At 43.7% G+C, this 23,032-nt stretch overlaps 1 protein-coding gene across 3 annotated transcripts; it reads right to left on the bottom strand.

Moving 5' to 3' along the window:
• Nucleotides 1-10,925: 10,925 nt before the first annotated feature.
• Nucleotides 10,926-19,555, bottom strand: LOC125544127 (uncharacterized). Of its 3 annotated transcripts, none has more exons than XM_087547229.1 (16): nt 19,269-19,555; nt 18,832-18,998; nt 18,600-18,682; nt 18,411-18,513; nt 17,879-18,081; nt 17,249-17,805; nt 16,978-17,143; nt 16,860-16,886; nt 16,039-16,112; nt 15,482-15,596; nt 14,102-14,184; nt 13,829-13,943; nt 13,322-13,404; nt 12,281-12,389; nt 12,066-12,173; nt 10,926-11,445 (listed from the first exon to the last, which is right to left on the bottom strand). In XM_087547229.1, exons 1-16 carry the CDS (start codon nt 19,404-19,406, stop codon nt 11,321-11,323), a joined length of 2,256 nt encoding a protein of 751 aa, XP_087403355.1. In that variant the 5' UTR covers nt 19,407-19,555; the 3' UTR covers nt 10,926-11,320. The 3 variants fall into 3 exon arrangements, with proteins under 3 accessions (XP_087403355.1, XP_087403354.1, XP_087403356.1); XM_087547228.1 differs by having other exon boundaries at nt 12,281-12,392; nt 19,269-19,554; XM_087547230.1 differs by having other exon boundaries at nt 12,281-12,392; nt 17,333-17,805; nt 19,269-19,552.
• Nucleotides 19,556-23,032: the final 3,477 nt, after the last annotated feature.

Below are 23,032 nucleotides of genomic sequence, written 5' to 3'. Positions count from 1 at the left end.
CAACTACATGTTGGGTTTCTAGTCGTATGCAGGCCGTTGTGGCCCAGTAGGTGGGCTTTTTTTCTGCTTTATTTATTTGTGAGTTGTTTTTTTGATGTATTTAGAGTTTCTTTGTGAATATTTTTACTTTAGGTACAAAAAATTACAAAGTTTCTGTTAGTTCCAGTAGTTTTCAAAATTAAAGAGTTTAAATTTGAATTATTTGAAATTTTTGTGAATCACTAGTTTGTGAATAACTTTACTTTAAAAATAGATTTTTCAGTGATTCTTTTTTCTTATGTTTAATATTAGTGTTTTTTATCATTATATTCAAATTGGTAATACTTAGGTTTTGAAATCCCTTCGTAGTAGATGAGTCTCGTCCGAAACCCTGATACTTCGAAAGAGATTGTCCATTTTGTACACGAAGTGCATCCAGTTTTTGCCGTAACCCTCTCTACTTTCTTGCACATGCTATGTGGGTGTAATAATGATACCATGCCAACTTTCAACCTTTTTAGAGTTCATTTGTAGTGCTTTTCAATTGCAGGGTCGTTTAGCTCAAAAAAATCATTAAATGCATGAAAAATAGCAAATGATGTCAGAAAGGGTTGAAAGTTGATGACATGGCTTTGAATGGTGCATATTGAACGCACAAAAAGTCTGGAGTTGTAATAAGTTTAAAAAAATGAAGTGCCTTTGTAACACATGAGTTTTCGTCCTAAACCCTCATACTTCGAAAGAGATTGTCCAGTTTGTACACGAAATGCATCTAGTTTTTGCCGTAACCCTCTCTACTTTTTGCACATGCTATGTGGGTGAAATGATGATATCATGCCAACTTTCAACCTTTTCAGAATTCATTTGTAGTGCTTTTCAATTTCAGGGTCATTTAGCTCAAAAAAATCATTAAATGCATAAAACATAGCAAATGATGTCAGAAAGGATTGAAAGTTGATGACGTGGCTTTTGAATGGTGCATATTGAACACACAAAAAGTCTGGAGTTGTAATAAGTTTAAAAAATGAAGTGCCTTTATACTAGATGAGTTTCATCCGAAACCCTGATACTTTGAAAGATATTGTCCATTTTCTACACGAAGTGCATCAAGTTTTTGCCGTAACCCTCTCTACTTTTTTGCACATGCTATGTGGGTGAAATGATGATGCCATGCCAACTTTCAACCTTTTCAGAGTTCATTTGTAGTGTTTTTCAATTTCAGGGTCATTTAGCTCAAAAAATCATTAAATGCATGAAAAATACCAAATGATGTCAGAAAGGGTTGAAAGTTCATGACATGGCTTTGAATGGTGCATACTGAACGCACAAAAAGTCTGGAGTTGTAATAAGTTTAAAAAATGAAGTGCCTTTGTAACAGATGAGTTTTTGTCCGAAACTGTGATACTTTGAAAGAGATTGTCCAGTTTGTACACGAAGTGCATCCAGTTTTTGCGGTAACTCTCTCTACTTTTTTTCACATGCTATGTGGGTGAAATGATGATACCATGCCAACTTTCAACCTTTTCAGAGTTCATTTGTAGTGCTTTTCAATTTCAGGGTCATTTAGCTAAAAAAGCATTGAATGCATGAAAAATAGCAAATGATGTCAGAAAGGGTTGAAAGTTGATGACGTGGCTTTGAATGGTGCATACTGAACGCACAAAAAGTCTGGAGTTGTAATAAGTTTTAAAAAATGAAGTGCCTTTGTAACAGATGAGTTTTCGTCCGAAACCCTGATACTTCGAAAGAGATTGTCCAGTTTGTACACAAAGTGCATCCAGTTTTTATCGTAACCCTCTCTACTTTTTGCACATGCTATGTGGGTGAAATGAAAATACCATGATAACTTTCAACCTTTTCAGAGTTCATTTGTAGTGCTTTTCAATTTCAGGGCCATTTAGCTCAAAAAATCATTAAATGCATGAGAACTGGCAAATGATGTCAGAAAGGGTTGAAAGTTGATGCTGTGGCTTCGAATGATGCATACTGAACGCACAAAAAGTCTAGAGTTGTAATAAGTTTTAAAAAATGAAGTGCCTTTGTAACAGATGAGTTTTCGTCCGAAATCCTGATACTTCAAAAGAGATTGTCAAGTTTGTACATGAAGTGCATCCAGTTTTTGCCGTAACCCTCTCTACTTTTTTTGCACATGCTATGTGGGTGAAATGATGATACCATGCCAACTTTCAACCTTTTAAGAGTTCATATGTAGTACTTTTTAATTTCAGGGTCATTAGCGAAAAAAATTATTGAATGCATGAAAAATAGCAAATGATGTCAGAAAGGGTTGAAAGTTGATGACGTGGCTTTGAATGGTGCATACTGAACGCACAAAAAGTCTGGAGTTGTAATAAGTTTAAAAAAATGAAGTTCCTTTGTAAGAGATGAGTTTTCGTCTAAAACCCTAATACTTCGAAAGAGATTGTCCAGTTTGTCTTTCTCTACTTTTTTACTCAAAACAAATCATTAAATGCATGAAAAATAACAAATGAAGGCAGAAAGGGTTGAAAGTTGATGACGTGGCTTTGAATGGTGCATACTGAACGCACAAAATTATGGACCAGTGTAGGTGAGATGGAGTAGAGAAAAAGAGTGACACATGCACTAATGGGGGTCGCCGTGAGAAGTCCAGCTTTGAATGGTGCATACTGAACGCACAAAAAGACTGGAGTTGTAATAATTAAAAAAATGAAATGCCTTTGTAAAGGAGAGGCGCAATGCTCACCTGCATGTTGCTTAGCTCTGTGTAGTCTACACCATTTCCTCAAGGCCTGAAGTTAAGCAACATGCAGGTGAGCATTGCGCCTCTCCTTCATCGTCGTTTCTCGTCTCTGCACTCAGGGCTTATAAACAGCTGTGAGTCCCTCTCGCTTGGTGAGGTGGGACTAAAAAACCGTTGTGAAAAGAATCAACTAAAAAACTCTAGTACCGGTTCGTGGCATGAACCGGTACTAAAGGTACTGGTGGGGCCCCGGCCTGACAACAGCCTGCCACCGCCTCTTTAGTACCGGTTCATGGCATGAACCGGTACTAAAGGTTTGCCACGAACCGGTACTAATGAGCGCCGCCCGCCTAGCCGTTGGAACCGGCACTAATGGTCACATTAGTGCCGGTTCAGTTACAAACCGGGACCATTAGTGTCGGTTCAGTTACAAACTGGGACTAATGTGCTTCACATTAGGCCCTTTTTCTACTAGTGTTCGTTACTCGTTTATACCAACACTTGTCACATAAAAGTCATGGATGCGTTGGATGATACATGCTTACTCAAGTCTCCATTTTATAGTGTTTTCCAGGAGGTTTCTTATTGATTACTTCGGATTTTTACCAGTTTTTGCTCTTGATTCATTACTTATTTATTGAAATCGAAGAAACCTTTATGAAATAATATCACACGTAGGGAAGAATCTGGAGCCATAATTGAGTAGACGGAGGAGTAACGGCCAACTTTTGTTTTGGAAGCATCATCATTCAAGCTAGTACATCTGAGTGTGTTAAGTTCAAATTCAAAGTCTCAGACGGATTCTGTGAGTGATACTCATCTGGACATTTCGAGATCATCCAGTAGAAAAATCCTAGGATCCAGTATAGTTCAAACCCTCTGAATGGTGATTACTATGAGCCTCCAAGCTAGGATAAGTGAACTGTCAAGACCATAAGTTTCATTCGGACCTTCCGAGTGTCTATCATCTAGAGCCTCCAAGCCTTTGTGGATAGATCACTTGCATTCTGCGCCAGAATATCTCATCCAGATCGACTGAGGTTCTTTTTGAAAGTGCGTTATATCGACTAGAGGGGGGGTGAATAGGCGATTTTTATGAAAGTCTTCAAAACGTGGAAGTTATGAAGACAAACAGCAGAGATATGCCTATTACTATGCAGCGGAAGTTAGATTACACTAGACAAGCCATGGTCAAGTATTCAATAGAGTGAAAGCACAATGACAAGTAGCTGCAGTGTAATAAGGATCAGGTAGGAAGAAGTTATGAAGCCAAACAAATCATATAGTTACGTTGTGAAGACAGAGGATAAAGCAGGCATGTAATGGCTTCACAATGAGTAACAGTAAACAAGAGGAAGTGAAGATGAAACCAGTGACTCGTTGAAGACAATGATGTGTTGGACCAGTTCCAGTTGCTGTGACAACTGTACGTCTGGTTGGAGCGGCTAGGTATTTAAACCTTAGGACACACAGTCCCGGACACCCAGTCCTGAACACGCAGCTCAGGACACCAAGTCCTCACCGTATTCTCCTTGAGCTAAGGTCACATAGTCCTCGCCCAATCACTCTGGTAAGTCTTCAAGGTAGACTCCCAAACCTTCACAGACTTTGTTCACCGGCAATCCACAATGTCTCTTGGATGCTCAGAACGCGACGCCTAACCGTCTGGAGGATGCACAGTCCTCAAGTGTAATAAGTCTTCAGATCACTCAGACAAGAAGACTTAAGTGATGCCCAATTCTCTCTGGCTCTGGGTGGTTAGGGCTTTTCTCCTCGCTAGGAATTTTCTCTCAAAGGCTTCGAGGTGGGTTGCTCTCAAACGACAAAAGCCGTGCACTGAAATCTGAGCAGCCGACCGTTTATGGTTGTAGGGGGTGGGCTATTTATAGCCACTTGGCAACCCGACCTGATTTGTCCGAAATGACCCTGGGTCACTAAGGAACTGACATGTGTCTCAATGGTCAGATTTCAAACTCTCAAGGCAACTTTACTTGGGCTACAAGCAAAGCTGACTTGTCCGGCTCTGGACAAGATTCGCTCTCATTGTCTTCACTCGAAGACATAGGTTTTTGGTTTAGGCATCACTTCAGTCATTCTGACTGGTTCTCCTGGACCCCACTTAACAATACGGTGGTTCCTATGACTCAACACAAAAGAAAAAGAACTACGAAAGATCTAAGTCTTCGAGCTCCATAGGCTTCATAACGTGTCTTCTTTTGTCATAGTCTTCAATGTGAATATCTTCATATACCACCTTTGGCTTCAATGTCTTCATACATTTTTAGGGGTCATCTCTGGTAGTAAAACCGAATCAATGAGGGACTTCTACCTGTGTTATTCTGCAATTCTCACAAACACATTAGTCCCTCAACTAGGTTTGTCGTCAATACTCCAAAACCAACTAGGGGTGGCACTAGATGCACTTACACTTTTTGCTCTAGGCTCGTCTGAAACCTCTAAACGACATTGGTGGAACCTTCGAGTATGTTAAAAGTTGCCACCTTTAATCCATTCGGACCCTCTAAGTTATGTGATATAGTCCACCCTATATATACCCAATGCACCTCCGACCAATGAGTATTGTACCAAGCTTTCGTAACACATTTTCTTCACTCTCCAACCCATATTTTCAGATATTCCCTCCTTCATGGGATCCATTCCTATCATATGAGCATTCCAACCTCTCATATACTACAGATCCTATGAGTGCTGAAGTGTGGAGAAGCTTATATTTTATAGCACAAGCAAGAGATTAGTCAGGAAGCAACCCAATTCCTTGATATATTTTTGGAGGGTGCACACCTCCTAGATCATCTAGGTGTACTTGGGAGCCTTCAAGGTGCGTTGAGAAACCGAGAAATTTGTGAAGGCAAGGAGATCCGCATACTTCGTGTGAAGATCTATTCCGAGCGAGGCTTTCTTTATGATTGCCATGGTGGGATACGTGAGCCTATGAATTTGTGTCCATGATATTTGTGTCAATTTGTGGTCAAGGCCATGACATTCGACACCAGTTTTATCACCTGGATACTCCTTTAGTTGATCAGACTCCTTAATTGGTCTCACTCATGTTTTTTAGACAGTCTCACTCATGTCGACCTACATGCCCATGTGCTCATGCCAGGAACAAGGATCTTGGGCCAAGGCCCATGTTGTTGTCTCCTTTGCCAAAATTATGGCTCTCGGTTTCCCATAGACTAACACCTGGTGGACACGACCAGTCATGTATCATATGTGGTGTCAAGTGAGCTAAACCACTAGACTTGGGTTTGTCTTTTTTAGTAACACCAATTAAAATATTGACACACATGCGCACACTCATACAATGCCCACAGAAGGTCAGGCCAGAGTCACGAAGCTTCAAGATTGATGAAGTCATCGCCTAGCTATCAACAGAAACATCACCTTCTGTCACAACCCTAGTTCAGTAATGCACTTGGGTTAGATCTGCATGTTGCATCATGTTTAAATTGTATCTAAACTTGAAATGGGGATTCAACAAACCCTAGCACCCCTTTGAATTACTAGGTTCAACCAAATTGGTTTCAATGAACCTGAAATGCCCTTCAAAAAATTTCATGATTTAGGGAAAAAGGTGAAAACCCTAACCATAAATAGTGCACATTTTTGCAGGACCAAACTGGGCATCGAATTAAATCAGACCGTATTTGAATTGGGGCTATTTAAATAATAAATATATACTTTAAAAGCTCCAAATATTTTGAAACTTGCAGAGGGCTTCTGGAATATTCCAGAGTGAGCCCACAAAACAAGTTTCAAAGTTATCAAAAATGTTTTAGTGCCTAAACTAATACAAAACAGAAAGAAATAAATAGAAAAGAGAAAAGAAATAAAAGAGAGAGAGATAGAGAGAGAGAGAGAAACCTACCAGCGGCCCAGCACTGTGCGGCCAGCTGGGCCAGCCCACCAGCGCCGTCGTCCTCCTGGCGCCAGTCGGCTGGGCGTGTGGCCGACGCGCGCGCACGGCGAGAGCGCCATGCCACCAGCTACCTGCCTGCGTCCACGGGATAGCGCAACGCCACGGATCTCCTCCTCGGTATCGTCTCGATCGATCCAGCCTCTCATTCCTCCCTCTGCTCTCTCCCTCGCCTCTCGTATCCATGGCCGAACCTCGCCCGAGCTCGCCGTCACCATAGTCGTGGCCACAGCCATCCCCGAGCCTCTCCCACGTGCCCACGAGATCCGCCAAGAAGCTCTCGCCCTCTCCACTGAGTCACGCGGCGTCGGACGCCCCCGAACGCCCTCACCGCCGTCTTCTTCAACCTCAGGTCACCGAGATCGCCGGTGACCGTGCGCCCGCTCCAACGCTTCCCCGAGCTCGCTGAGGCCACTGAACGAACCGCTATGATCTCCTGCGTGGATCCCCTCCTTCCTCCCCTTCGATTTCAAGCCGTAGACGTCCCCCTTTGACGACCGTAGCCGCCGCCGCTTGAGCTCGTCGCTGACGCAGCTCCGGTGACCAAATGGTCACCCCGGCGAGTCCAACTTTCTCCCTGCAATGCGTAGTGCCCTGCTAGACCTTCGCCTCGCTCGTTTGCGTGTCGCAGCGCCAACCCCACACCCACCCGAGCTCCGGCCGCCGCCCAAGTGCTCGTTGTCGTCGACTCCGGGCTCCCCATGACCTGATGTTGCCTCGCCTAGATGCGCGGGAGCACGGGCTCCCTCCTGGTGCCCTTAGAGTGCCCAACTGCTGCCCCTAGCGCCACTCCGGCGAGCCGCCGCCGCTCTGGTTGGTCGTCGTCGGCTAAACGACGGCATAACCATCCATTAGGGCCTAATCACCCCACTAACCAACCCCCTGGGCCACTGACGCATGGGCCCCATGCCCTAATTAACCCCAACTCTATTTCTGCTTAGATTAGTTATAACCCAACGGGACCCACACGTCATACTTGACTGTGCTGACGTGGCCGTTGACCGGACCCACCTGTTGGTGACACTAATGACATTGGGTCACTGACCAATGGACCCCACTGGTCAGGTTTGACCCTGGTCAGCCCCAGTTGACCCGCTGACGTCAGCATGATGACATGCTGACTCAGTAGATCATTTACTGGATTTTGTTTAATTCTAAATAACCAAAAAAATTCAGAAAATGATTTGAACTTCTAAAAAGCATAGAAAATAATCTGTAACTCCAAATGAAATAAATTATATATGAAAAATGATTAGAAAAATCCAATCTTTCCATCTGTACCTTTTCCATGCATGTTGGAACAACTTATGGCTGTTGTTTAGGACAAATCATATAAATGGCATTTAAACCTTCACATATGGAGTTTGAATTTGAAACTAGGGTTCAAACCAACTTCATTTAACTTGTTGCTAGTTGCATTAGCTCAATCAACAACATATTGTCATGTCACATTCATGCATCATATTGTTGCATTGCATTGATTGTGTTCTTTCTTGTTTGCCGGTATTTGTCCCCTCTCGGTAGATGTGGTTTCGACGATGTGATCGATGACACCGATGAAGAGCTATACTATCTTCAAAAGTGTCAGGCGAGCAAAACCCCCTTGTTCATTCTGATATAATCCCACTCTCTCGCTCCTGCTCTCTTTTACTGCATTAGGACAACAGCGATTCAACTGTTACATGCTGCGGTAGTTGAACCCCTCGCTTCATGACCTGTCATTGCCATGGTAAATAGATGAAACCCACTAGCATGAGTAGGAGTTGTTTGAGCCCTGATGTGCCTACTCATTAATGCTTGTTTGTCATGCCTGCTATTGTTTAGAGTTGTGTCAGGTCTGATTCATCGAGGATGAATTGGAAAGTTGTGAACATGTCCTACTGTTGAGAGCTAAGTGTGTGAACACGATTTGGTAAAGGTAGCGGTGAGAGGCCATGTAGGAGTACATGGTGGGTTATCTCATTGAAACCGTCCTCAGGAATTGAGTTCTGTGTTTGTGATCCATGAACAGCTACTACCACACATTGGGTTCCGGTAACTCGGCCCCTCTCGGCTTATTAATCAACCTGATCTCTGTCCAGGAGTTGCAACTAGTTTTTGGTGTTTGTAGGTAGTGCTAGTAGTCTACCAAGTGGCACCCGGTATAGGTGGGCTTGGGACAGACTAGGTGTAGTGGCACGGTGTACCAAGTGTCGCCCGTTTGGTGGGCTTGGGAACCCTGCTCACATCATTTGGGGCCGTGAGCGACACCCCGGCCGGATCTCCTTGCGGATGGAATCCGAATAGGCGATAAACCTGGACTAGAGACTTGCAAGGTTAGTCAGGTCGTGGCCGACACCCTCGCCAGGCTTCCGCTTGAAGGTTGCCGAGATACATGACGTGTACATCGCGGTAAGTGGCGAGAGCGTGTGTGAAGAAGTACACCCCTGCAGGGTTATAAATGATCTACTCGAATAGCCGCGTACGCGGTAAATGACCTATGGGTTGCCTATACAGTTCATAGACAAGTGAAAGTGGATACTCTAAAATGCGCAAGATAAGTGTGAGTGCTATGGATGGCCTTCTCGTAGGAAGACGGGAGCGGATCCATGGTGGTGTATTGATATGATGAATATGTGGACTCGTGTGCGCCACCTCAAAAGAGTTACCAGCAGTCATAGTACAGGATAGCCACTGAGTCAAAACTGGCTTGCTATAGTTAAACTCCACCATCCCCTTTGTTGATACTGATGCATATGTAGCTAGTTCTGATGTAAGTCTTGCTGGGTACATTTGTACTCATGTTTGCTTAATTTATGTTTTTGCAAAGAGACTTCAGTCTCACTAGTAGTTCCGCGTGGACTTCGACGTTTAGCTTGTTACCTCATCTACGATCTTGTATCCTTGGGAGGGTCTTGTAGATAGTCAAGCTTCTCAGCCTTTTCATTTGTAGTTGTCTGTACTCAGACAAGTTAAGCTTCCGCATGTGCTTTTTGCTTGTATGACTTGAATGTTGGGTCATCGGACCCATGTTTGTAATATCTGACTCCTCGGAGCCTAATGAATAAATACTTTGAGTCGTAGAGTTATATTGTGATGCCATGTTGTACTTGCACATATCGAGCATATTGTGTGTATGTTATTGAAATGCTTGGTATGTGTGGGATGCGACAACCTAGTTGTTTACTCTTGGTAGCCTCTCTTATGGGGAAATGTCTCCTATTGCTTCCACTGAGCCATGATAGCTTGCTACTGCTCCGGAACACTTAGGCTGGCCAGCATGTGTTCTTCTTCGTTCCTGTGTATGTCCCTTCGAGAAAATGTCACGCGTTGTTCCTTTAAGTCCTTGTAGCTTGCTACGACTTGGGTTCATACGTTGATGACCGACACGTTCGTTGTTGGGTCATGTATGCCTGTCCCTGTAAGTTAGTGCCATTTTGGATTCACGACTAGTCATGTCGGGCCGGATTCTCTATCATATGTATGCTAGCGACACTATCATATGCGTGAGCCAAAAGGCGCAAACGGTCCCGAGCCAGGGAAGGTGACACCCATGGAAATACCGTGCGTGAGGCCGCAAAGTGATATGATGTGTTACATACTACTCCCTCCATTCCTAAATATTTGTCTTTTTAGAGATTTCAAATGGACTACGACATACGGATGTATATAGACATATTATAGAGTGTAGATTCACTCATTTTGCTCCATATGTAGTCACTTGTTAAAATTTCTAAAAAGACAAATATTTAGGAGCGAAGGGAGTAGATCGGTGTGACTTAGAATCGGAGTCATGACACCTTTCACTTAAGGTAATCCGCATTTAATGATACATCAAAACATCAAACATGGATTTGATCCCTAATGTGTTAGGGGGTACCGCTACCCTCCTAACCATCCAACCATTGGTTTACTATACTTAACATTGGCTATATGGTTACGATTTTGCATCTCAAAAAAAGGTATGGTTCTGCACCTCAAAAATAGGTATGGCTTTTCACTAAATTACTAGAAGTTGTGATTAATTGTTATGGGTTGCACTGAGCTTCTGGTTTTAACTCTTGTTTCACCAATCAACAACAATACAGTCCAACCCCACGTGCTGCGCAATGATAAACCCGGCCTGCCTTTGTCCAAAAAATTGTTAACCGAACCTCATCTCTTCCCCTCAAAAAAGAAAACCAAACTCATCTCGGGAAAAAGACCCTTCAACTGTGCGAATGCAAATGTCAGTACCACTAAAATCGTCTCATCCTCGTACAACTTCAAATGCACAATGCAGAAAAATCCCTCGTGCGGAACTTTCACTTGGAGAACGCGACACAATTATACAAATAGCACCAATACATACAAAACGGCGGGCCATAGTTGGTTCCGGCGCATTTAAACATAGTACGATAATTTTATCATACGACAAGGGATATACAAACTAGAGACAATTGACATCATATCATCCAGAGATGACACTAAAAACAGCTAACAAAGGTGAAGATAATTCTTGTGCCTCTACTACTACATCCATATTTCTACATGGTCTTGGATGTTAACAGCATGGTTGCACTACATTGTGCAAATCTCTTTTAGAAAGATAGATGGCAGAGCATGAGAAAGCACCTGAGAACTGACTTGTCCCAGAACCGACCCTCTTGGCCACAAAACTGACTTGTCCCAGAACAAAGTGAGACTTGTCAAGGCCAGTAACCTCAATACTTTGCAGCTTGAGCTACCATATCTGAGTACTGTTCTGGCACGAAGGATTTCACTCTCAATTCAACCTTGCCATCTTGACTGGGAGAATATGATTTCACGCCGATGACTGTGGCCATTGCTGCAACAGATTGAAGTTCAAATCAAATGCCGGTTTTATTAACATTTGCATGATATTTATAGTAACTAACAGCAGGGTACCTAAACAGGATGTAGATCTCACAACATAGACCTTAAGCATCACAAGCGGAAAGTTATAGTTTTTGACTTTCAACAAGTTTAAATGGAGTGAAATTGTGAGATCGCAAGTTTACATATGCAAGTAGCAAGTTAACTTTGATGTAATTGGCCTGCTTAAATTGTGGTTTATGCCCGATTGTAACAAGTAAAGCATGAGCCAGGGCGAAGAGGCACTGGTTCACAGATGACAGACTCATAGGCCTGTCAGTGTTGACAGAAAATGTATAGAACTGCCTAGAGCTAGTAAATATATCAGTGCTGCTATACACACAATAAAAATACGCCCTACTCCTGCCCGATCCTACATGGCAGCCTAGCGCGAGCGTGCATGCACGGGATTTGAACGGGAAGGCAGTGTCGCTCGCAGATTGTGCGTCAAGTATCGTCTGTCAAGCAATTTCGTAAATATATTGTACAACTTTCTCCGTAGCAGCATTTTGAGTGAAGCAGCAAAAAGAGAGGCATTCCCAGACAAAAAGAAAAACAAATTGGTGTACTTACTGTCATGTATACGCCCATATAGGAGCCTTTCGCCAAGCCAATCCTGCAATGGCCTGGACCGTATTCTGGTGCTGCGTCTCACGCCAGATTGCCACGCAAGACCAAATGCTGATAGCATTCCATGAAAATAGACAAGAACATCAGTTTCCTTGCAATATACACATACTTATTTGGGACAAGAAATGTCTGCATGCTGCAACGTGCAGAAGTAGGACCTGTCAGGCTTTTCCTTCTATTCACTTCTTGCTTCTTCTTTCTCCTTTGACCTTCCTTTTGCAATTTACCTTTGTTTGGGGACCGTGGAACCCTTGTATCAACTGTCTGCTGCTGGAAATACAAAGGAAAAGCTGAAAATTAACATACAAAAGTCTCATGAGGTCAATATGCCTATTGCTTGTTGCACAACTTGCTAACACGAGTTACATGGACCTACTAGATGGTAACACGCCCTTTTCGCAATCAATATGTGTTTTATCTTTTGACTTGCTATACTATCTCGTTCCTTGAATGTTATTAATATTGATTGGCAAGTATATGGGGCTATATTTATGTTTGTGATGTTACTGAAAATGACCCAGGGTCATAAATAAACCATACAAAGAACACATATGAACTGTATGCGAGCACATGTATTGATGGATAATGATGTTTCACAGATCATATATATGTAGATATCAAATAGCTAATGTGCACTAACACACCGACTCTAGCATTCCGATGTGGGACATTGCTGCCCTGTACGTGTGCGTATCTCGCAGGCAGTTGCTGCGACCCTAGTAGGACAATCCTCAACTGTGGCGACCACAAGGTGCTACGAAATTATCTCAGCTTTCATCCAACCAGGTTTCTTCTACTCTAGTTCCCCTGCTCAGCTTCTAGTAGTAATCCCGAGATCTATAACTTGCAGTGAACTGGATGTTGCTGTACAAAAATGTTCATTGCGCTAGGGCAGCCGACCCATAACAGTATACTACTAAACCAGAAGTGACCACTCAGCCCCCTCAATATGGAGTGATGTGCTAAGGCTCAGCTATGTAGCATCTTTATGCTCATGAATAACATGAGCTTGACATATAAACAGTGAACTCCAAACACTTTTTCATAGCTGTATTTATGTTATCCCTACTATACTGTACAAATAAACAGAACAAGATACCCACTGGATGTGGCATGCATATCACATATGTAAGATTATACTAGGACAAAAGTTACAGTCTAGAAGCTAAAACATGGGAATGTTCAAGAAACAAATGTACCTCGATATTTGTATCTTGCATACTAGGTTGAGTCTCTGTATCACAATTTTCAGGGGGTATTCCCAATGGATTGCTTGCCTCTTCTGTAACAAAGTATACTTCAGTACTTCACATGCAGGAGAATGTTGAGTCATGAAATTTATTTATACCAAGTAATTTAGAGCAGCTTAAAGCATGTGTTTACATTTACAAAGCGTACAGCATAATAACAAAAGAAAATTAAAATCAGCTGGCAGATTATAAGATTGTTTTGTAGCATACATGTATATGAAACAGTAACAATAACAGGTTTTGTATTTGATGAAGGCACGGACCCTAGCTAAGAGCAATCCTTGTAGGAATCATCTAAAGTACGTGCCTACATGCATTACAAACTACTCCCTCCGTCCCAAAAGTGCCGTGGTTTTAGTTCAAATAAGTCAAAATTTGAACTAAAACCACGACACTTATTTTGGGATGGAGGGAGTATTAAACAGGAACATGGAGCAGAATAGGCAGAAGTGAGACCTGCCCCTCTTTTCATTCTCTTCAATGGCTGCTTCTTAGACTCCTCATTTTGAACTCGCTTTTGCTTACTATCTTTGCTTGGGGAGAGTTCATTGCTTGCACCAACTGCAGGTTTCTGGAAGTTCCAAGATGGCAGGCATAAAAAGAGTTGAAAGCAGAGAAATATGCAACTTTTCTATATTAAGAAAATGCACAAGATAAACTCAGTTCCTTACGGCTGCAATACCAAAGCTACGGCTAAAAAGACAATGGTGTTTAATGAAGGAATCCTACCTCGAAGTTTCCTTCATGAACATGAGAGTTATTCTGTGGGACAATATCTTCTGGAAGTATTTCTGATGTATGGATTGGCTTATCTGTACAGAAAACAAGCTTTAATGCAAGACTAGATAACGAGTGTACATGTAAATGGCACATAAAATGAGTCGTGGACTCGTACAAGCATGGACAACCAAATCTGAAACAACTGGTAGAGATGTACAGTTTGCTCCTAGACAGAGACAAACTCTATGGCTACTACTTTTACAACACTTAGATACAGTGATGTGTCATGGCATCCACATGTCACCATCAGTTACTATCTTGATGGCTGATACTGATACTGAAACTGTGAGGTTGTCGTATCCATGTTTTTAGGGAAGTGGTCATTACGCTATTCACGAAACGAGTAAAACAGTGCTAACATGTCCCTATACGCATAAAATGGTGCCTAGGTATAAATTATCCCTCCAAGTTATTAATTATGTCAATGCTTCTGCATTATGATGCTCCTTTGGAGGAACACACCCATCCTACAAAGGTCCCAAATCCTGGCTAGAAACAATCACCTGATCTCATGCAGCAAATGGAAATGATACTAGATTCCTTTGCACAAATTTGTTACTAGGGTTCAGAATAGCACGTGTATATGCTGTACAGGAGATTGCTAGTTTCCAATAAGCTATGCAGCTGATAGCATGTACTGATTCCGCAATGGCATCATTAGGAAACTTAGCACTACCATGCCATAATATGGTCAATTTCATGATAATACAACACCATCGTGTCTCTTTACGTAGCTCAGAACCGCAGCATAAAGGTTGCTCTTCAGAATCTGTACTGCCATCTCACTTCTTGAAGCAGTAAAAGTTTATATTCATGTTGGAGAAAAACACTACTATAAACCTATATAGCACCAATAAAGTAGGCAACTAACCATATTTTGGACTTTGGCTGCTGTTACAACTTTTCACAGGATGGTGCTGAAGGATAAGGAGATAAAAGAATAATAGGTTGGCTAAGAGGTGGGACAGAAACATCATCCATTCATCCCAGGTAAACTATCTCAAGTTCATGACAAATGTTACGACCATATTATTCTTTATAAAATTTATCAATCTGTTATCTCTCCCATTCGTCCTTTCAAACGGGCAGAACGGCGCGAAATCGAGGGAGCCCTCAGATGGGCGGGTCGGCCAGCCCTTCTTATAGATTAGAATGATCTACTCCCTAATCTAATCATCTACATGCTCATCTTCATGGCGATAATTACCTATGTTCTTCTGGAACTCCACAGAGTAAAAAAACTTTTAAGTTGTGAAACATACACTAACTTACTAAGTAATTTAAAGCAGCTAAAAAGTAGATAAAGGTGTCAAACAAAGAATGCAAGACCTGAAACTCTTTTTCCTCTCTTTGCTGACTGCTTCTTGTTTTTTCTTTTTTGGACTGCATTTTGCTTACCACCTTTGCTCAGAGGGAGTTCACGGCTTATATCAACTGCCTGTTTCTGGAAGTCCAAAAAATGCAGGCATAAAGAACTTTTTCTTTAGAGCAGGCAAATATGTAACTTTTTTCTACATTTAAGAAAAGAATGCACAGGATGTGCAGCAATATGCTAAAATCATTGCATGTGAAGGGGATAAGTAGTGCATCAGTGCTTAAGCCTTAATTGTGTGGCATCTTTAGAGGGTTAAATGAATAGATATGTTAGAAAGGCATATTATGGCAAAGTGGTACGTTATACATATGTAACCAGAGAAAAAGATAGAGAAAGATGCTCATCTAAGTTACTTACTTCCATAAGATTATTTGCAGTGGCAATTGTGGGGAACAAAAGAGTGATACAGACCTAGGAGGAACTAAGTCCCACAGTCCCACAAACTGAGCTAGGCCCAGTTCTTTACAACAGCAATTTCAAAGGAGAATAGCGCTTATTGAAACAAGCCTACCTCAACATTTTCATCCTGAATATGAGACTGATTATGCGCATCTGGAGGTATTTCCGGTGGATGGATTGGTTCATCTGTAGAAAATATGATTTAGACCTCACCATAGAGTAAAAAAGAGAAATCTACAAAAACAGACACGTTTGGTAGTCTGCTTTAGACCTCAACGAAACAAGAAAATATGATTTAGAACTGTGCATGTAAATGCAACAAAACAAGTTGTGGTGTTTGAGGGGTAAAGTTTTCCCAGTTAGAAAAAATGCACTTATTGTAATTAGTTAAGAAGGCATGCTGCAACCAAACATTAGAAAAATGATTAACACATAACATTATAAGACAGCATAGTCCTCTCAAGTCAACTAATAGAGAAAAACCATGTATATGCTATTAATCAAAACCAATGCTTCGATGTGACACAGTTCTTTGGAGGAATGCATCCACCCTTATAGGTCCAAAATCTCTAGAAACAATCATCAAACCTCATGCACCGGATGGTTCCTGTCGCCCAAAATTTGTTGTCCATGTCCAGAATAGCATGCACAAACTTTGTGAGGGTGGTCCATAGGAGTCATGCTTCTTATTGTATGTCTGACTCCAAAATAGCATAACTAGGAAACTAATATTGCCAGAGCAGAGTCGACTTCGTGATAATGTACTATCATCTTGTTTCTTTAAGCAGTAAAAGTTCATTCTAACGTGGGGGATACAATAAATAAAAATTGTTCTCTCTCTTTTGCTAAATCTTGAGTCCTCAGTTCTGATGAGCAAAATGTCACAACTCTTTTGAGGGCATACGTACGAAAATTTGCAAGGAAAATAGGTACCTTGCACAAGCATGTCCCCTCCAAGCACTCCCTGTCACACAATAGGAATCAAAGTATGATACATGTTAAGCACACTAAAATGGGGCCTATAATTGAGAGTAATAGTTTGTGCAGGAACTCGCCTGATATCCGATATTCTCATCTTCACCATGCAACACCGACACATTTCTACCTGGTGCACTACCCAGCACTTTTGTTGTTTCACCTTCCAAATGATGAGAAGAAGTTCCTGGTTCATTATTTGGCCTCTCGGTAAATGGGTGATTCACTGGCATGTGCTCTTCCTGAAGAACAAAATAAACATAATGTGCAGTGAAGTCAATGGTTCAGGAGAAGTTCAATAATAAACAAGTTGAAAGTCAATAACAAGTTCAATAGTAACTAACTACCTCTAATGAAACATTTTGCCCGCTAGATGCATCCTTTTTTTTGGCAACATCACTATCTATGCACACACCAAGTGGAGAACTTACTGGTTCAAGAACATGGTCTGGAAATTTGATGCTTGAAGTTGGGGTCTCCGTTGCAGTAGAGGCCTCACCGTTTGTCAAAACAACATCATTGTAAGAACTGTGCACCTGTGATTGTTTATCCACAACAGTTTCTGGAGAATTATCAGATTCACCGTCTTCTGAAAGATCTGCTTTATCGTCCAGAATGTCTCGACCAAGTATGTGTTTCTCCCATTTCGAAATTGGAGCATGGTGGCTCCCTAATACAGGTCTTTCTGGAGTACGGTCACTCCTCAGATACTTCTGCTTAGTGCTTCTTACAGGCCTATCACCAGGAACATTGAATAGGTCAGGGATACAAGCTTCCCCTATGTTTATTTCTTTGATCTGTAACTTCTCTCGCAGCAGGCTTTCCTCTTTAGATTCATCCAAATTTTTGAATGCTGACATTAGGGAATCCAGAGTGGCGCCTTTATCCTTCTTAGCAAATGAATCTGTATAGAGGTAATTATATTAAACAAATCTAGGTTGAAATAGTTGAAACAGAAATGAGGAGGGGGTTTTAACCTTCTCTCGTTGAGACATCTTGTATATCACATTGGCTAGAACTTGAAGGGACCGGTGGCTTGGTTCTTTCAGGAACTGAAGGAGGCATGTCGTCTTGAGTGGACTGAGATTCTGGTAAAGTTCCCATCTGGGAATCGGGTGCTTCAGTACCATCTGAGGCATCCGTGCCCACACTAAAATTGTAAGAATAGACCGATTTTCTCCTGATAGTTAACAAAACAAAGCATGGGTCAATTCAATTTCATGATGGACGTTTAGGTGCATAACAAGTTGGCAAGAACCGATAGGTTATTGTAAAGTGATGATAGGTCAATATGAATTAGCTACATAAAAGTGCACTTTCTTAATACTGACTGTCTACTTCAATCAGTGACAACCAGAAGCAACAGCAAGATGATAAGTATGTAAAGAAATCCAAATTAACTTTTCGCAGAGCACAAGAGGCTATATTACACGAATGGCTTCTAAACATTAACACAAGTTAGAAAGAGCAGTTTATCAGCTAAAACATGGAACAAGATAGGCAGCATACCTCGACATTCCAGGCCGCTTCTTGGGTGGTTCCATAGGCCGATCATAATTTGCTGTTTTGGTTGGAACCTCACCTCTTAGCTTTTTTATCTCCCTGTCAGCCTCTGCATTCACGAACAACATGTTAGAGCATTACTGTCATTTACTGCTTCACTTACTACAAAAATTTAGAAGGAGGTGATGGGGATACTTTCGAGCCGCTCCAAGGTTAAGAAGTACTCCTCTGGATCATCAATGCTAAGCGCCTTGGAGAAATCAACATTCACGGGGTTGCTGCAAAACAGTAGCATCAAAACAAGTTATTTGAACTCCATTCACAGGTCACTATAGCAGAATGCAACTGACTTATGAACATATTGTTCCATAAGCTGTCACCAAAGCTATATCTGAAAGTAACAGCCTAGAACAAGCAAGTGGATTGCCTTTGGGTGGGCTTGAGAGAGAACTGAGCCCGCTTGCGGTCCAGCCCAGGCCTTCTACCCTGCTGGTTGTTCTTGCCATCCGCTCGATCCTCCTGATAGAGATTCTGGATGTCCCCCCGCTCCCTCAAGACCAGGCTGGCCTGCTCCATCAGCTCCTTGGAGCGTTTCTGCAACGGACCGGGCATTGTGAGACTAGCTCCAGCAATCACTTGAAACAGCAAATAGTTTGTGACTTATTCTCCTATATCTATATGGATTATCCCATGTATATTTCTAGGAAGATAAAGAAAACTTGTAATCCCGAAAGGAAAACAGCCCCGCGGTAAGAAAAAACGAAACCCTCGGTCCCCAGTGAGGTCGAACACCGCATGAGCCCAGACAAGCAAGCACGCGCACGCGCGCCGGTTCGAGAGCGGAGGGTCGCGTAAGGAGTGTACCAGGGATCCGCCGAGCAGCGCCCCAGGGGCCCTGGAGGGGGATGTGGAGGCCGCGGCAGGGCCAAGGGTCCGGAAAAGGAGGGACGTCGCAGAGGCGAAGGAGCGGAGGGGGTCACCCGCGGCGTCGACGGAAGCCATGCGCCGGCGGCGGCCGGGCCCCGCCTGGATCTCGCCGCCACAAGGGGGGGAGGAGTGCTCAGGCGCGGCGTCGGTAGGGGTTGGGGGGAGTTTGAGACCGGGAGTTCAAAAATCGAAGCAATGGGTGGGGCTGAAGAGTTTGGACTTTGGAGTGGCGACTGAAGGCGACCGGGTTGGAGCGACTCCAACGCGCCGATCCGCGCTCATAAAACGGACATGAAAATCAGTCCAACACATCAACACCGTCGGACGACTCATTCCTGATCAAATTTGAGGCCTCCTTTGGTTTATAGAATAAAAATGTTGTAGGAATAGGAAAATCATAAGAAGTGAGATGACATGCATCTCAATTTCTATAAAGAAAGATATGTCATTTGATGCATAGGATAGGAATTTTTTCATTAAGTTTTAGCTAATGTTTTTTTCCTCCAAAATGTAAAGAATTGATTCTTATCCTATATAGGAATAGGAATCCATTCGTACAAACCAAAGGGCCTCAAAGGAAATTTTCCTATGCAAATCATATCCTATAGAAATCCTATGACATTCCTACAAACCAAAGGAGGCCTGAACCTCGTTTGCCTTCGGGTGAACACGAGGCAGGCGTCGCACTTCTTCCTCTTGCCCGCCAGTTATACTTGGTCATGGGAAGCCCGGCCCGGCCAGCCCGACCCGACCCGACGTTGCTCCCGGGCCAGACTCGGGCCTAGATTTTGAGCCCGATGGCCGGGCCCAGGCCCGTCATTTTTGCACTTTTCTGAAGGTCGGGTCGGGCCGGCCCGGAGCCTGATGGGCTTTGACGTGTTCGGGCCGGGCTCGGGCCCAGAAAACAGGCCCGATGGTCGGCCCGGGCCGGGCCCGGGCTTGGGTTTTTTGCGTCGGGCTTGGCTAGGCCTGGCCCGAAGCCCGGCCCGGCCCGGGGTATGGCCAGGTATACCGCCAGTCGATGGCACACATGTCATTATGTTCCTTCCACATCGACAACGAGCCCCTGGCTGCCCCACCCCGTCGCCGCACCCAGTTCTGATGCCCTTGCCAGTAGGCTGCACCCCCACATACCTCCCCCGCACACCGCCACCTTCCCACGCCGCTGCTGCCACCACCCCCACTCCCCGCACCCCACCCCCTACCCCCCCACACACACACACACGTCACCACGAGCACGAACTCGCCCTCCCCTTGCGCCCCTGGCCAACTCCTTCGTCTGACGCCGGCATGCTCGCCGGACTTCTCCAGGCTCACTACCCGATCAGCTTCGCCGGTCAGCTTCTTCGCCGACGCCCGCAAGTTGTTTGACGGTTTGCCCCCAAGGTACAAATGGACTCCATCGACGAGTTATTTTTCCACAATTTCCTCTGCAACTTCGATGATTCCTCATCCGGCGATGAGGAGATGGTGGTTGCTGTGTTGGTCATCCATGATCACCTTAGTATGCAGCGGCCATTGTTCCGAGGCTCAATCCCGGGGCACACTCCGACGTTGAATTGCAACCGAGAGAGCGATCATTTCCTTCTTTGAAAGGACTACTTTGAGACACCCAACCCGCTCTTCAAACATCACCAATTATGACGTCGTTTTCGTATGCCTAGGCATGTTTTCAACTGTAATAAGGAGGGGGTGGTAGGATATGAAAAGTATGTGCAAGGAGGATGTCGTGACGCCCCGACTTAATCGTGCACTAGTCATACACGCAAACATGCACGATCAAGATCAAAGACTCATAGAAAGATATCACAACACAACTCTAAACACAAATTAAAGTCATACAAACTTCGGATTACAAGCCAGTGGCCTCAAGGGCTCGAATACATAAGCTCGAATACAAACGAGTCAGCGGAAGCAACAATATCTGAGTACAGACATAAGTAAACAAGTCTGCCTTAAGAAGGCTAGCACAAACAGCAACATGGATCGAAAAGGCAAGGCCTCCTGCCTAGGAGCCTCCTAACTACTCCTGGTCGTCGGCGGTCTCACGTAGTAGTAGGCTCCGTTGGGGTAGTAGTAGTCGTCATCGGGATTAACTAGCTCCTGGACTCCGTCATCTAATCGCAGCAATCGGGTAGAGAGAAAAGGGGTAGCAAAGCAACCATGAGTACTCATCCAAAGTACTCGCAAGACTTACATTAGATCTATACTAACTATGCATCAGTATCAAAGGAATGGGGCTATATCTTTGTACTAAACTACAGAGATGCCAGAAGAGAAGGGAAAGCCTAATCTATTGAAGACTAGCATCTTGAAGCATCTCGCAGCAATAGAAGAGTGCGGATTAGCATATTATAAGTAACAAGTATGTTGTAGTATCGCCCGGAGATTCTTCCTTGACTCCCTGCGAGAAAGCAATCCCGGAGCCATCATATCCATTCACATCTCTAGTATCTAATTCTAGTTGTACAGATCGGGATACAACTCTGAACATCTGTTACCATGGACACGGCTATTCGAATAGATTAACTTCCCTGCTGAGGTGCACAAACTTACCCAACACACTCGATTAACTTCGGCCGAACACACTTTCCTGAGTCATGCCCGGCCTCAGTTGATCAACACATCGTACTCCTACCTAGGCTCAACAGAGAGGCCAACACACCGGTTCACATCCTAAGCGCTCAGGGTTCTTGGGCCCATCACTTTTTGCACTCCTGCGCATTGCGTGGATGGCCGGGATTAATCCTAGCTACCTCTTTATGCAAAGCATGTTCTTACACGGGCCACCCGGGCGCGTGCCGCTCAATCGCAGATGTTAGTGACCTTTCAGAAGAAACATACCACGCAGAGTGCTCATACTTATTCCCGCATGGTAGTCAAGGCCAAAGGCCTACTCGGAACACATATCCAAACCGTTAGTGTCTTAGGAGCGTGCGGAAACGATCAATGATCCACGATCTATGGTCTCGTCGCCCCGTCTCACGGACTTACGACAAGGGCTAAGAATGCTCGGGCGTGTCGTGTAGTTACCTTGCGAGTACCCTCCAGTTCAACCAACTCCACATCACTCGCGGGTACCCTCACGGTCAACCCGACTTCACATTTCTCTCGCGGGTACCCCTCGAGTCCGACCCGACTTCATCATGGTTCTGGGGGTAAAGTCAGAGTAACCTTGTGTCCATATCACCAAGGGGGGAATCCGAGGAATCACCCTCCATGGATTCCACTTGATGTGACCGTCAAGGTGAACTTGGAGGAATCACCCTCGAAGGGTTCACACTTGAGGTGTTGCGCGGCAGAGTCGTTGTCAAGAGTGGTGAAGGAGGAATCACCCTTCGTAGACCACGACCGATTAACTACACTACAAGGATCTCATCAGAAGTGTCATACGATGTATGACCCTCGGCACTTGATAGTAACCCGGTATTGTCGTACAACTAAGGGGGTGTGATGTGATGTGTCGGGCTCAAGACGTCGATGATGTCTACTACGCAACTTTATTCTTGTAGACTCGTGTCGGGCCTCCAAGCGCAGAGTTTTGTAGGATAGTAGCAATTTTCCCTCAAGTGGATGACCTAAGGTTTATCAATCCATGGGAGGTGTAGGATGAAGATGGTCTCTCTCAAACAACCCTGCAACCAAATAATAAAAAGTCTCTTATGTCCCCAACACACCAAATACAATGGAATTTGTATAGG

Source organism: Triticum urartu, chromosome 3A (assembly GCF_056163025.1).
Source record: "Triticum urartu cultivar PI428250 chromosome 3A, HENAU_Tu73, whole genome shotgun sequence".
NCBI classification, from domain to species: Eukaryota; Viridiplantae; Streptophyta; class Magnoliopsida; order Poales; family Poaceae; genus Triticum; species Triticum urartu.
This window is presented reverse-complemented; position numbering and strand designations above follow the sequence as displayed.